The sequence below is a fragment of the Argiope bruennichi genome, chromosome 6, assembly GCF_947563725.1.
Source record: "Argiope bruennichi chromosome 6, qqArgBrue1.1, whole genome shotgun sequence".
NCBI lineage: Eukaryota > Metazoa > Arthropoda > Arachnida > Araneae > Araneidae > Argiope > Argiope bruennichi.
Window position 1 is genome coordinate 85,721,710 of NC_079156.1, and position 15,746 is coordinate 85,737,455.

Sequence of the window (15,746 nt, forward strand, 5' to 3'; positions counted from 1 at the left end):
AGTGTTTAATTAATATTTTTAGATATATTTTTAAATCGGTTTTATTTTTATTTTTTTATCTCATGAATTTGAAATATGTTGCTAGCTGTGAAAATAATCTTGACAAAATATTTATTTATTCTTACAATTCAAAATATTATAACTTCGTATTTTAGTATGCTGATAAGAAAATCTTAAATTATTTTTTTGAGAAGAAACCAGAATATGAAATATAATACTGATTATTTAATTACATGTGAATTTGGTTGGTAGAATTCTGGTTGATGAATTATTATTTCAAGACTTGTTTCCTGTAAAAGTTGAATATGTTCAGCATCTGCCAAAATTGAATCTGATATCAAAGACTGAGAACGAGTCAGATATCCTCATGAAATAAGGTTAAGATTGTGCGATTTCTGCTTATGGTTCAAAGCAATATAGTCTGTCCCTCACAAGTCACATATTGCTTTAAAGTACACTTAATGAACAATCAGTCAGTGATTGTTTAAATTAGTGTACAGAAGGAATAGTAAGCATGTAACCAAAATTATTTCATTAAGGATTGTGTATTCTCCATTTTTAAAATAAAAGATTAGCCTTTAGAGCAGATATTTTCAACAAATGAATTTTTCAGTGACAATCTGCCAAATTTGGTAGTCAATTTAAGTCCATTTGGATAGCAGCCATCATAACAGTTGGTGAGAAAATTGTGCATTTGTTCGTGCTATACCATGTTTTTGGCACCAAAAGGATATGATAAATTATGGTTACTGTAAATGTAGAATATAGGAAAATAACTACTTTTTTAATTTTTTAAATAATTATTTGCATTCTTTGTTAATTTTTCAGTACTTATTAATTAATAGTGAAGCAGCTAAAATTTGCCAAATGTAGCACCAAAATCAAATTGGCATTGCAATCCTGAGTGTGCTTTTAGCTTATGAGATGAAAACAAGCATCTATTTACACTGTTTATACCATAGAGAAAGAGAATCTCTTTTTCTGAGGTATAAACAACACAACCAAGAGATATGAGAATCTCTTTATCTGTAGTTATACTAACTTTACAGGAAGAAAATCGTATATATATATATAGTATAAATATATTTTAGAAAATTTCATTTTGTTGTTTGTTTTTGAAATGAATCACTAATCTTTCACCTGTTATTTATAAGTAGTCACAATTTTTCTTTTAGAAGTTTGAATTAGAAAATATTGATGCCGACATGTATCTTTTAGCTGTCATTAAATTTACATGCTACAAAGAAGTTAAATTACCTTTTAATGGCAAATTTTTCATTCACATTTAAATGGAATTTCTGATATTCTAAAAAGTGTTCCATTGGTTTAATTTTGTTAATGAAAATTTATCATCTTGCACATTTATTTATATTGCTTTTGTTTTATAAATCCAAATTTTAATAATTAAAAAAAAACACTGGATTACACATATTAACAAACAAAAAAAATTAATATTCTTGCCCATATTGTTCTGTTGTTTCTTCAAATTAAAGATGGATTATTATTATTATTTCAATTTAGCTCTTTTCTTCCCCCTTCAAAATTTAATTTTTTTAGTGCCTTAAGTATAGTTTCTCTAATTTAATGAATTCCGTCTTCTTTTTGTATTAATATTATAAGTAAACCATTTTGTTAATTAAACAAAGTTAACTTAATCTTAATCTATTACATTTTGGACAGATTCATTATATTTAGAAAATTCAATATTCTGGAAATTTTATATATATATATATATAGATTACACTTTTACTGATGTTCAATTAGATAGTAGCTCAAAGTAATAAATGCAGTGATTTTTCTCATAAGTTTGGAAATATGGTAAACCACTTACCAATTTTAAAAGAATACTATTAAAACCTCAAAATTTTAAAAAATAACAGTTACAAATTTTATTAGATTTATTATTATACACTATAAAAACTTTAATATATAAAAAGAAGCACTTTCAATTGTCCTTTCTTATTAATGTACTTTAACATTTGTAAATGGTAAAATTTTATAATCATATTTACAATGATGGTTAAGATTTAAAAGTAAAAATCAATAACCATGTAATATTTCTTGCATTGCATTCAAGTTCACCATGGAAATAGGTATGTATTCATTTCCCGGATTAATTAGTCCAAATATCTTTATTAGAATGACATCTAGTTTATAAGTAATCCACTACATTGTAAAATTACTTCAATCATCAATGTCTTCAAAAAGGAAATTCCTCATAACCTTGCTTATAAAATTTTAAAGTTTATTATTTTGGATTGTTTAATGATTTTCTAGAAATTAGAATAATAATAAGTCTATCATCAGTACCTCCAGTAAATTTTAAATATATCCTAAGTCATTGATAGGCAAGTATATATGTTTTAAGAAGAAAAAGAATTTTTAAGTCAACAAGGTTATTATCAATTTTTAAAATTTGAAACTAATTAAATGATGGTGGTATAAAATTCAATGAATTAAGAAGTTCATTTCAATCTGTAAGAAATCAGTAAAAAAGAAAAATGCACCAATACAAATTTATCGGCATTAAATTCAGAAGAAAAAAAAATAGTTTCATTCAGTTGTTTTAAAATTCAACTAGTGATTTGCAAATGTTTCAATGTATGCATTTTAATTTGTATTAAAAAAGTAATTCTACATTTAAATAATTTTCCGTCTATTTTTGAAAGTGTCCATTATTTATTTGAAATAAATTATTTGATAAATTTATCTTGCAGTTTTTCATCATAAAATATAATTCATTTATCTGTAATCTAAATGAAATTTTTATAGCTTAAAATTTCTAACATACTGATTGTATAATAGATTTAAAAATTTTAAAAAAAGTATTCCAATAAATTTACAAAAGTGTAATGCTTTGTGTTCAGTCTGATGAATATACAAGTAATGGGAAAAGAAAGCATTCAGATAATTAAATAGTTTATTTTCAATATATATATATAGTAAAGGAAGTTATGAAATTCTAATATTAGGTTATTGAAAACATTTTCATTAAGAGTAGCATTACAGTAGAAATATTAGAAAAGAACAAAGACACAGGTATCAGCTTCTATAACAATAAGAAATGGAATTCTTAAGAAATGTTGTAAGTCATAAATGGCAGGTGATGTCTTAAGTAACTTTTTAAAAAGAATGGCAATAAATTGTATTCAGGTTGATGTAAAAAATTCATTATGTATATCTAAATTCTTGAATGAGAATATAAAATGCATCTTAATTTGAAAAAACTTAAATGTTAAATTAAAATTGCAGATAAACAACTGCATTACATAGAATTTATTACAATTGTATGCAACACAATAATATTGCATTTTGTCAGTGTCTAATTTAAAGTGAAAAGAATAAATGTCTTAAAAAAGAAAGCAGTTAATATTATTTTTTAAAAAATTATCTCCCAATATCAAGTATTTACTTTTTTAAATTTTACTTAAACAAAATTTTAGAATGAATAAATAATAAATATTTGAAGAAACTAAATAATTAATAGAAATAATCATTAGAAATTTTTAGAATTTATAAAGAGCTTTTGAAGTACTTATTTTTTCTTTAATTTGATTGAATTGTGTTCTAACTGTTTAGTAAACATTCAAAATAATGAAATACATTTGTACAAAGTATACAAAATAGGATACTACATGATCTTCAAATTTTAAACATCAGAATTGCCCTATAGTAACATTAGTAAAGAAAAGCTATAAGATAATAGTATATATTACAGAGTTAAGAGTATATTCCCAACTTAATTTCAGGATAATTATCACAGGCATTTCTTCTATACAATATTGAAACCAATGCAATTTCAGAGATTCATCATAATTCACTAACTAAAAAATTAATTATAAAAAAAGCAACATCTCTTTTCCTGCTTTTGCTCTTGAATATATACATTTGATAGGATAAAAAAAATGATATAATATAATATTTAAATGATTATATCTAATTCAAAATTTAGCACTATAGCAGGATTTTTATTTTACAATAATATTTTTTCTTTTTCACTAAAAAAAATTGCAGAATGTTATGCTATCTTCCTAGTAAAACATTCATCTGATTTTACATTTATTTTGACTAGAAAATTAAATAAATTGAAAATAGAACAGCATACAATGATTAGACTACTTGAGAATTGCATTTTAAATTTGATTATTAGTTAAAATGAGTAAAAAATATAAGAAAATGATGTAAATGAAATATGTATGGTTAATGCTGTAATTTTTAATAAATTACAACTTTGAAATGAAAAATAACTACAAAATGACAAATTTGAAATGCACTGGTTTACAACAATATACTTGGATTATATACAGAATGTTTAAATTAATATAATGGATTCAATGAATATGACAGTTTATATGAAAGAGTTGTATAAAATCAATGAGAAGATGGTATGATCACTTGAAGAAGAGGAGTTCCGACAGGAACAGAACAAGGACTTGGTAAGATGTCAGCTCGAATATCTTTAATGCCTTTTGTGTACCTTGTATTTGATAATCGTCCAGCTGTATGTCGTTTTACATGTTTTGCAAGGTGATCACTGCGCATAAATTTTCGATTACATGCAGGGCACACAAACTTTTTTTCACCAGTATGTGTACGCTTATGGCGTGAAAGTTCATCAGATCGGGAAAATCTCCTGTTACAATTTTCCCATGTACAAGCAAATGGTTTCTCACCTAAAGAAATTTTTAAAAAAAGTTTTTTAATTAATTTATTATATAAAATAAATAAAGTTTTGCATGATTTATATAAAATATATTTGAATAAATCAAAGTATAGTCTTATAAAGTTTAATATCTGAAGTATTAGTCCAGGAAAATAAAATTAAAGATAATTTTTTTTTTAAATCATTATTAAAAACATTTCAATTCCAAAAACTCCTATAAGACATTGTGGCATAACTCTTACTCCAATTATATTCCAATTTTTAAAGAATAAATGTTCAACTTGCAACATTTCTGTATTTGTAATAAAATTGGAATACTAGATAGTGATACTTTATAAAATCTTTGAATTTGATCAATATGTGGAAAAATAAATCACTTATCTTCCTTGATTTACTTAGTTTTGGATTCATGTTTGGATCCATATAAGCATTCTAACAAATGCAATCGTGAAAGGACAAGAAAATACAAAACTGTGAGAAACTAGAGTAATCAGTTTTTATGATTTCAATACACTGTTTTGTTATCAGATACAGAAATTCCATGAATGTGATAAGATAGAGGAAAACCATAACATCCAGCATATTATTAATAGTATTAGTGAACATATAATATTACGTGGGGAGAAAATTAGCAAGAAATTCATTCATTTCAAGATATAAAGATGAAATATCATAATGATGATTCCCCTCCATTTTTTTATTTATTTTATTATTTATTAATTCAATCTTGCTTCATTTAATGAATTTTTGTTTCATTTTACTTTTTTTTAAAAATTATGTAATACTTTTCTTTTACAATTTTGTTAAAATTTATTAAGTATAATTTTTTTAAGTGAAATTGGATTCTTATTACAATAATTTGAATTTTCAAGACACTTTCAATAAACCAATCTATTTTGTAAATGCAGGGCTAGTTGTATTATAATTAAACTTTAATTGGGGGGAACATAATTATTCAAATTAAGATTTTTCAGGTGACTATACTCACAACGATAATACTTTATATATGTTTGTTTAGAGCTGAATACTTCTTTGATGCATTTCTGTTAGCTCAATAGTGTATTGGTAAGAAACATAATTTCAGAATGGCACAAAACATGTGCAAGAGCACTAAATATAAAAAACTTGAACTTTAAATTTGGTGGGAAATTATCAAGACATAAAGCAGTTGTATTTGACACATATTTTGGTTGATGTTGAATTACAAGAACAACAACTTACAACATTTATCTAAAAGTATACAATAAAAAATATATACTTCCAAAGACAGTAAAAGAACTAATTACCTGTATGTGTTCTGAAATGAGCTTTCAAATGAGAACTTTTAAAATAAGTCTTCATGCAGTTTTTATAAGTACACTGGTAAGACCTTTTACGAGTATCCACAGGATTATCATTAGACTTGGGAGATGATGCAGTTAAAAGCAGTGAAGCTGGGGCAATAAGTCTCTGTCTTTCTTTCAAGGAACACGAAAGAACATTAGTAGCCAATGATGGAGATGATGTGACAACCAGCTGCATGACAGATGTGGCTGATGATGATGAAGTTAAAACATTGGTTGATGATGACTGTGGTACATGAGTTAGAATGAGAGTCTGGGGTGCAGTAGTTTGACACTGATTTAAATTAGCCACACTTGGAATGATTATAGTAGGAGTAGAGATTTTGGGAGCAATGGCTATTGGCTTTGTGGCTTGTGATATATTTGTACTGTTTGAAAAACTATCTACTGCTCTGATAGGAAGTACAGTTGCAACTGGAGTGACTTTAGTGTACACAGTTGGAACAGGATTGTCTCTGATAGTTTTGGCAGGTTCAAACACTCTTGCACTCGGACTAGTACGGATGACCTCAGCTGCTGGAGAAGGAGTTTTTGATTGTCTAATTTCCTCAGATGATTTACTAGGAGGAGCTTTGACAATAACAGATACTGGCATGCCAGTAACTGGAGGAACTGGAGTAGGAGGAGGTGTATTTGTAAGTAATAGCTATAAAAGAAAAAATAAAGTATTGGTTTCATGACTGTTTTATATATAAAATAAATTTGAATTATTATGTGAAGAAAAGTATAAATAAATTGCATAAAACTTGCAATTAAAAAAGACATCAGATGTCACACTAATTATGTTCATTTAATTTTACTAAGAGTTTCAGTAATTTATTTGGTATCAAAATACAATACACTTATAATTACAAGTATTTTACTATAAAAATGAGATACTGAACTGGAAAAAGAAAAACTATATACACTTTCATTCAACATCGAAAATTTATTAACAGAAAAAGTTTCTATTATTATTATTTTTAAAAAATCTGAAATGTGAAGGATTTCAAATTATAACTAGATTTTTAATTTTAAACTATATTTTTTTAATATGCTTACCCTAGCTAATTCAGATTCTTGGACAAGAGCTCTTGAACTGATGTCTTCCATTTCATCTTCTGATGGGGCTGGAGTAAGGTCAACATGATGCTGTACATCTTTTGTTTTAGTAAAATCAGGGAGATTTTGCGATTGTTGAGAGCTCATGTATAGTAATGTCTGTACAGCATCCAAATCTGGATGATCTAATGGAACACTGGACCCACAAGATGAAGTAGAGTGTTCCTAACAAGAAAAAATAGAATTTAAAAAATAAAGCAACTATATCTCCAAATGCACAAAAACCACAGAATTCCTTTTAAAACCTTTTTTTAAATGGTATATGAGATATATTTACAAATAAGCTAATAGTATTTATATATTAATGCATTATATGCATACCTATGATTAATTGCCAAAAATATAACCATAGATTGCAAACTAATAGGTTCTTTCATAGCTAAAATTTGACTATCTTTGCCACTAACATATAATTAATATATAAATATTGTATTAAATCTTAGATGGACCAAATCTCCGTGAAATATTATTATCAACACGATAAAATATATTGAAATAAAAATGCAATGAATAATCGGTATTAAAGATATGTGAAAAAGCTGTAATTAAAAACTTTTTAAATTATGATCCAAACCCCTAGTAAGGTCAATTGTATTAATTTTAAGACTTGAAAATTTACTACAGTAAACAATTCTATGCACATCTGCAAAATACATGAGAAAGTCATCTTCTTTTAAAGTAATTTCTAAAATTTCTTTGATAAAAATCATACTAAATTTCTTGCATTTTTAATAGTAATATTTCATTCTCCTACTTTCTATAAATTGGGAGAAAAAGTTTTCTTCATCAATAGGAGAAACATAATATTTTTTCAGCCAAAACAGGATCAAGAGTGAAAATTAATTTAACTTTTGCAAACCATTGCTGTTATGAATTACAACTATAATTATTTATTAGATAGATATATTTTATAATAAGATGACTAAAAAAATTTATAATTAATTTTAATTTGTTAATATAAAGCACACATCATATTCATTTCTTTAAAATTATTTAATTCCTTAAAATGCAATTAAATGTATTGCATTTCAAGCCAATTTGAAGCAAAATCACTGTATTCACTCTGTAATAAAATTCATTTTTTTATTTACAAATAAATGCTTTCCTTTGTAATATTTATAATTTATGAACTTACATCAAGCCATTTCTTTTATATAAAAAATAATATATGTATAATTACAGGAACACATAATAGTTTTAATTCTCATCAAACCATTATTTAACACTTTTGAAATCCTTATTTTTTTCCCATGTATTATTTATTTCAGGAAAGAAACGAACTTTTTTTCCTGGATTGTTTATGATTTTGGATTTTCATTTCACTGACTATACTGATAGACAAATCAGTATAGTCTATCACTATACTTGAACAATGAAATTTTTCAAATAAAAATCTATATGATATATTTGTAAGAAACAAATTTAAATATAGATTATATTAAATTATAGAATGGCTTCTTTTATAGAAATAAGAAATAAAAGTAAAATTTTACATTCCTAATCATATGGAAATAGAAATTCGAAATAGTTCAACAAACTTTAGTTTGCCACGATAAGAAAATTCACTTTTCATCAGAGTGCATGAGAAGGCCTTTTATCTTTTTTCTTATCTAGTATGCTTCTTATTCCCTTATTGATTAGGGGCACAAAATGAACTTTGGATGTGGGGGAACTCACAAGTATAAAACCACAGAAACAGATAGTGAGTTGTTACTTTGTCCCTTTGTTCAGGAAAATGAACTCAGAGAAGTATACAGAATATTTTCTTTTAATTCATAGCTTGATATATTTATAATATCTCACATAGTGTATTTTAAGTACAATTTATAGCAGTTAGAAACATAGTGTATTTTAAGTACAGTGTATTTTAAGTACAGTTTATTGCAGTTAGAAACATAGTGTATTTTAAGTACAGTTTATTGCAGTTAGAATCATTTGGAAATAATATTATATATTTTTAAAGTATAATATTTATAAAATATTTATGAGAACATTATATGATAATATTGTAATTTCAGGTTACTTAAATTTTAATTCATTCTTTCTGGGTGTCTAAAATAATAATAATGTTACTAGAATAAATGTAAACATTTATACTAACAAAAAAAAATTATAGATTTAGCATATTTCTAACAATTACCAGTATATTACCTTCACTATTTATTACTTAAATGTTATTTCTAAATTTTTCTCTACATTTTAATACATTATTAAAACTATTATAATAAGAAGTGGAAAATTCAACACATTGGTTATGGAAAGAAAGTTACTTTAAATCACATAAGAAACTTTTTAAATCACATAAATTTACTTTTTTTTTCAATTCAGTATCTAAATATTAAATAATACACACACATTAATAAAAACAAGAATTTCTAAGTGTACCGATTATTATTTTATATATTCATAAAAAAATGTATATGAAAGTATACAATAAACAAATTTTTGCAGAAATTAAATAATGAACAAGAAAATATTTCAGAAAAGAATAATGCATATATAATTTATTACAAAATTAATTTTTTAGAATTCTTATAGCATTTAAAAAATTTCAGATTTAGTTAATTTCCATACTTCTCATTTTAGAAAATACAGTGAAATAATAAGAGTGCAGAAATAGAAATACAGAATTAAAAGAAAAAGAATATTCTTCAGAAAAGAGTTATTTTACAATAAAATTTAAATTTCAAAAATTATAAAATTAAATTTTAGATCGCTAATTTTCAGAAAATACATTGATTTAAAGACATTTTAATGATTATGCTAAAGAAAAAGAATTCTTGAGAAAGAAAGCCATCAAAAATAATTCAGTAGCTATCTTTTCTATTTGGCTGCTTCATGTTTTGACTAATTTTTTTCTATTTAGACAAAAACACTCCGCAACCTTTTCTAACGTACTGGCTGCAATCAAACAGCACAGCAACAGCAACTCAAAATTCTCCTTCTGAAGCAAAAATTAATCTTAATTCAATACTAGTAGATGCTACATAATTTCTTTTCCGGTACTTACAGCTAACAAATACGGGGGTGTGTAAGGTGGAGTAATAGTAACGCTAGCCATATTTCTCTGTGCATTCGTTACATGGAATACACACCTAACGAAAAAGTTATTTCCCGCTTTGTCGCTGGGTTTTATTATCCCGAATCAGGCTTGTGTGTACAGAAGCAGATTTGAGCTGACCATGTGGGCATGTCGTCTTTGGACCAATCGCACACTTGGGTGTTTCGAGGGCACGGCTCGAGTAGCCAATGGGAGACCGATGTTCACGTGAACACCGCGTGAAAGCGAAGGTGCTGGGCACGTGCTAGTAGAATGACAGTTGCATGGGGCAACGGTGACAGCGAGGGTAAGACTGCATGGCGTTGCTCGTGTCTCACAGCTGAGAGCTTATGCGGAGCGTTCGATTATGAATTTAAAGGTTGTAAACAATACGTGTTATCCTCGCCAGTGTATCCAACTTATGCTATTTTAAGTAAATATTCATGAGAAGAACTGTTTTTAGTTAAAGCAACTGGAATGTGGCTAATAGTATTTAGATACAACTAGCTATTTTTTTTTGTTCCAAGCTCATTTTATGAGGTGCAATATGATTTTAGTGAATATGCTTTATTTCATGATAATATTCAGCAAGGAAAAAAATCGATTGCATAATAAAGTATTCTCATTTTGTTGTAAATGAATATAAACATTATATATTCATTTGTACTTTTTAAATGTACATAACCTTAAACCGTGATTGTAATAATAAAATTGATTTGAAAGTTATAAATTTAACAAAAAATCTTTTGAACGTTGAACAATTCCCCGCTCATTTTTTATTTTATTTCAGTGAATATTTTTCCCTTTCACACATTAGAAATATACTTTAAAAGCACCTAATAATCAGAGTCAATAAAATAATTCTTTTATTCATAATAATGAAACTGTTTTTCAACAAATATGGTTTTCAACAATCGGTTTTAAGATCACTGTGGGAACATTCATTTTTACTGAACCAGTTTTTGATATATTTAAAATTCATTCATTTGAAAAATTTTCTTGTTGAGGCCATAATTTTCCAGATAAAGTTAAATTTTAATGCAGAGAAGTATTAAAGTTATTATTAAATTGTTTATTATTTACTTAGGAAATATTCATAAATTTATTTTTAATTGATGAAAATAATTAAGAAAGTCATCTAAATTTATTTAAGAAAAAAAGTTTTTTATATCATTTAATACCGAAAAATATTACACGTAATATAAAGATCAAATTTTGTGTGGTACTTTTCATATAATAAAAGCAAAAAAATAATTAACATACTCAGTAATAAATGTCGGAATATTTCTGAAAAATATCGTGAAAAAGAAGAAAAAGAAAATTGTATATATCTTACCGGAAGCAAACGAATACTGAAAATTGATCAGAAACATTCACTATATGTTTTTAAAAAATGTGACGATTTACTTTCGCACCCGCTAATGCAATAAGACTCTATATTATAGTCTGGTATGAATGTATAATTTTTTCTCTATTTTCCGGTATTTTAATGAACTAATTAATTTTTTTAATGTTAGTACCGCCTTTTATTATTAATTTTAGTTTGCAATGCGATTTCATATAAAACGTATTAAACTAAATGAAGGAATTCAATAACATTCGTGTGATTATAACATATGAATTCTTTTAATATTTTGATTTCATTGGAATTAAGTCCTTGAATTGATATGATGAGTCTAACTCATCATGAATTTTCTTGGGAAAATTGACAATGACGAACTGCACTCGCCAGAAATTATAGATAGCTGTTGTTTTTTATAAAAAATGTTATTTATGAAAAAAAGACCATGAGTTTCCATATCAATCTTTCTTCTTAAAACTAAGAAAAATAAGCTATCTGTCTGAGCAGTGCTGACTAAAAATAAATTGCAATTCAAAGGATTAATTATTATTACATTATGCTCTTTTTACTAATAAAGAAGTCTTCATGCATTAATTTATAAATTATAATAAATTGGTAAAGGAAACTTTATAAAATTGTTTCATACAACTAGTTTGTTAAGAACCATACGGTGTTAAAATAAATTTAATTTGTGGGAATTTTATAATTCACAAAATTCTCCTAAAATTTAACAAAACGCAAACGATCTGCTAAAAAATTTAATATGCATTATTTCTTTTCAATTTCTTTCGATTTTGTTCTTGTTATCTTGTTCCTATATTCCATTTCTTTTTTAAATTTATTTTTAGGATTTTTTTGTGTTTGTTTTTAATTGCTAATTGCTATTTTAATTGTTTTCGCATTTGAATTTATACCGATATTTTTTCATAAAATTTATTACATTGAACTATATTTAAAAAAATCTTAATTTAACAGTCGAAACTGAGTACATCTATTTAAATGTGTAAAAAAGTGTGGAAGAAAAATCCTTTTCAGAACCAATCAAATTATTTTTAGCTTAAATTTTTAGTTAAAAATAGTAATTATTTTATTTAGATCGGTTACAAAAATTCTATCTCTCTTCAAATGAAAAAAATTAATGAAAATAAATATTTATATTAATTGATTAAAATTTAATTAACAAAGTTAAATATCACTTCATCATAATCTAACTTAAACAGAATGTGTATATGTCTGTCTGGTTGAATTGTCGCTGATTAATAAAACATTCGTGTTGTATCACGATTAATTTATTTTGGACGAGTGTAGCATTTTTTAAACTGCAAGTAGTATTCTTTTTCCATCAAATCGAAAAAAAGAAAGAAAATTCAGAATTTTTAAGAAGTTATTTTAGACTTGTTGTATTTTGTATATATAACTATATATAGGAATTTCTTGAAAAGGATGGAATAATTTAATATTGGAGTTTATTACTGAATGTTAATAAGGAATTTTTTGAATTTCAAAAATAATTATTACACAATTTCAAATCCAAATTTACAATAAGACAAAAAATTTCAAATTTTGAAACTATGTATTATTTATTATTTTTATTTTTTCAAAAAATGTAAGAGTTAAAAAATGATATGAAGTGGGCGAGGTGGGGAGGATATGCCGCAACAATATCTTCAACAAATAGTAAAACGAGAATCAATTCACAAACAAACCGTACTGACTTAAAACACAGATATTTAAACATCAGATTTTGATTGAAACAAGTATTCTTAAACAATACACTTAAGGGTATAATTTATGGTTGCTTTCTCTAACAAAAACACCCCAATAACTGTTTTTCTAGAAAGCATCTGCTGGCTCGCTGAGTTACGAGCGTTATTTTAGTATTTCAAGGTTGGGTTCTCGCTTCAATTAAGTGCAAACAAACATTGCAATATATTTCTTGGACAGCCCTCCCGGATTCGTTTCTGTTGCTAGGCGACCACTTAATGAATCGGGAAGCAAAGGAGGAACTACTGTTTCCGTTATAGATGCTTAATTTGATTTGAAAAGTGTTTATTTTCAAATTACACTAATTTGATTTGTTTAAAATGAATGACTTGGGCTTAATATGTGTTGATACCGTTTCATTTAGATTATTTAAGGGATGATTTAACTTGCTGATGGTTGAAATGATGTTTCTTCAAAATCAATAATGTGAGTGAAGTTAAACAAAGTAGCCATAAAGTTCATTTGCGATTTAAAATAGTTGTAACTTTGCCAGTTAAAAATTATTTGTTTTTCCGAATGAACGTTGATTTTAGAAGAGAAAGAACTTCCCCTTTTACGGTAGATTTAAATAAAATCTGAATTCCGATACCGACACATAAATTCCTGTTCAATATAAGAGAGAAGCTCCACACAAGAATTCCATCTCGAATAAAAAATATCAAATAAGCGATTTTACACTTTCTCTTATAAAGTCATAGGTCAGCAGAATTTTGAAAAAATTAGTAATTGTAAGGTTGAAGTTTTATAGAGATGGAAATAACTAATTATGTCAGAACTCCGTAATTGTCTTTGCGAATTATTTTTATCGTATGAACCTACAAAATATCAACTATTTTAAAATGCATTCGAACTTTATATTGACTTTATATGATAATAAAAAGCTGAAAAGAAAATATTGTAATTATGTTTTTGCATATTGCTATATTAGTAAATCAAATGACTTAAAATTAATACCTGCTTCAAAGCTTTTTTTTTTTATTGTAACGCAGTTATTGTACAATTATCTTAAATATTTCTAGAAACCAGGGGCGGACTATCCATGTTTCCAACTAAATTTTCAAAGATAAATGGCCCTTTATACTTAAAACAATGTGGGTCCCCAGGATGTGTAGGTTGGCTCTGGGGTTTTCCAGATCAAATTATTAGAAATTAATAATCAGAAATTAATATTAATCCTCGAGTGAACTTCGATGAATGATGACAAAATAAAAATCTTCACAGACAGTTTGTCTTTTACACGAATTTTAAAAAGTGCTAAAATCAAATCAAATCTGTACTAGATGTAGATGTCATATATAAAGTTTTGAATCAAGTCTTGTAAATATCAGTTGTTCTGGAGCACATATGAAAACTTAGGAAATGAGCTGGTATCATTTTGATGAGTCTGTCTCTCTGAATGTGGTCAAATATTATAAATTCCAAACCCATAATATTATGCCTAAACGAGTTTTAAACATTGTATTTGTCAGAAATGTAATGAAAATTTGGATGTAATTTCCTTCATATATTTAAGGAATTAAATACTCAATGATTACTATAGGCAATTAATTATTTATAAACATTTAATTATTTTCTATTATAAACATATTTATTTTAGATTTGATTTAGTTAATAGTTCTAATTATGTTTGAGGTGTTTTCTCTATAATGCCAACAAATAAGCTTGCTTATGTTCTTCCAATCAAAATATTTAATTTTCTGCTCCTGTGGTCCTTAATTAGACAAAAGTCAATTGAGATTATCAAATAAAAAAATAAAAACTTCATTATGAAAAAAATTTGAAATATTATTACATCAAAATTAATACTATACCATCTTAAAATTAAAAAAAATTAACCGTTTAACTGTTTGTATAAATTTAATCTTTTCCAAATTAATTTAAACAAAATTTATAAAATTTTCTTTTTTTCCCCTTTGGAATATTATTTCACCTCACAGCTTTTGTCTATGTAACATTCATCAGGACATTTTCACATTTCTTTTTATTTCTTAGTATCGTTTTAATATACGGATGAAGTAATTTATTTTTAAATACTACTGTTTAAAATTGTTCCAATTTCTTTTGCTTTGGCCTTACTTTTCTCACGAATTTTAATGTCTTATTTGGCATATATCATGTACCTTGTCATGGTTGCTTTTTTCGTTTCATTCAATGAATAAAATTTTATTTTACTCGAAAATTTTCTCAGTTTTTATAAAATTATATATTATATCACACCGGTTTCAAAGTCTTATTTTTAAAAAAAAAAAAATTTGGCAAATGGAGACTTTCTTCTAGCTTTGACAAACTGTGGATTTTTTTTTTTTTTTTTTTTTTTTTTTTTGCTTTTTCTAATTTTGTAGTATCTACCGAACAATTTTTTTCCCTGTTAACCATTATTATCGTATCATCCGAGTTTAAAATTCAAATATGGATTGTGAATACTTGATTAAATATTGAAGAAGATTGAAAATCAAGACTAATAAAACCAGCGACAAAATCTGCACGAAACCA

At 25.8% G+C, this 15,746-nt stretch overlaps 1 protein-coding gene across 1 annotated transcript; it reads right to left on the reverse strand.

Annotated features, from left to right (window-relative positions):
• Positions 1 to 3,506: 3,506 nt before the first annotated feature.
• On the reverse strand, positions 3,507 to 10,276 carry LOC129972621 (Kruppel-like factor 3). The gene is made up of 4 exons (XM_056086823.1): positions 10,118 to 10,276; positions 7,048 to 7,272; positions 5,950 to 6,652; positions 3,507 to 4,673 (listed from the first exon to the last, which is right to left on the reverse strand). The coding sequence occupies exons 1-4, from the start codon at positions 10,166 to 10,168 to the stop codon at positions 4,372 to 4,374; spliced, it is 1,281 nt and encodes a 426-aa protein (XP_055942798.1). The 5' UTR covers positions 10,169 to 10,276; the 3' UTR covers positions 3,507 to 4,371.
• Positions 10,277 to 15,746: the final 5,470 nt, after the last annotated feature.

Bases quoted from the DNA above. Each gene is read 5' to 3' on its own strand.
- LOC129972621 (XM_056086823.1), bottom strand. From the start codon at position 10,168: ATGGCTAGCGTTACTATTACTCCACCTTACACACCCCCGTATTTGTTA. The intron at 7,273-10,117 runs GTAAGTACCGGA...TTTTCTTGTTAG, and splicing joins CACCCCCGTATTTGTTAGCT to GAACACTCTACTTCATCTTG. The intron at 4,674-5,949 runs GTAATTAGTTCT...AAATTTCTTTAG, and splicing joins TCATTTCAGAACACATACAG to GTGAGAAACCATTTGCTTGT.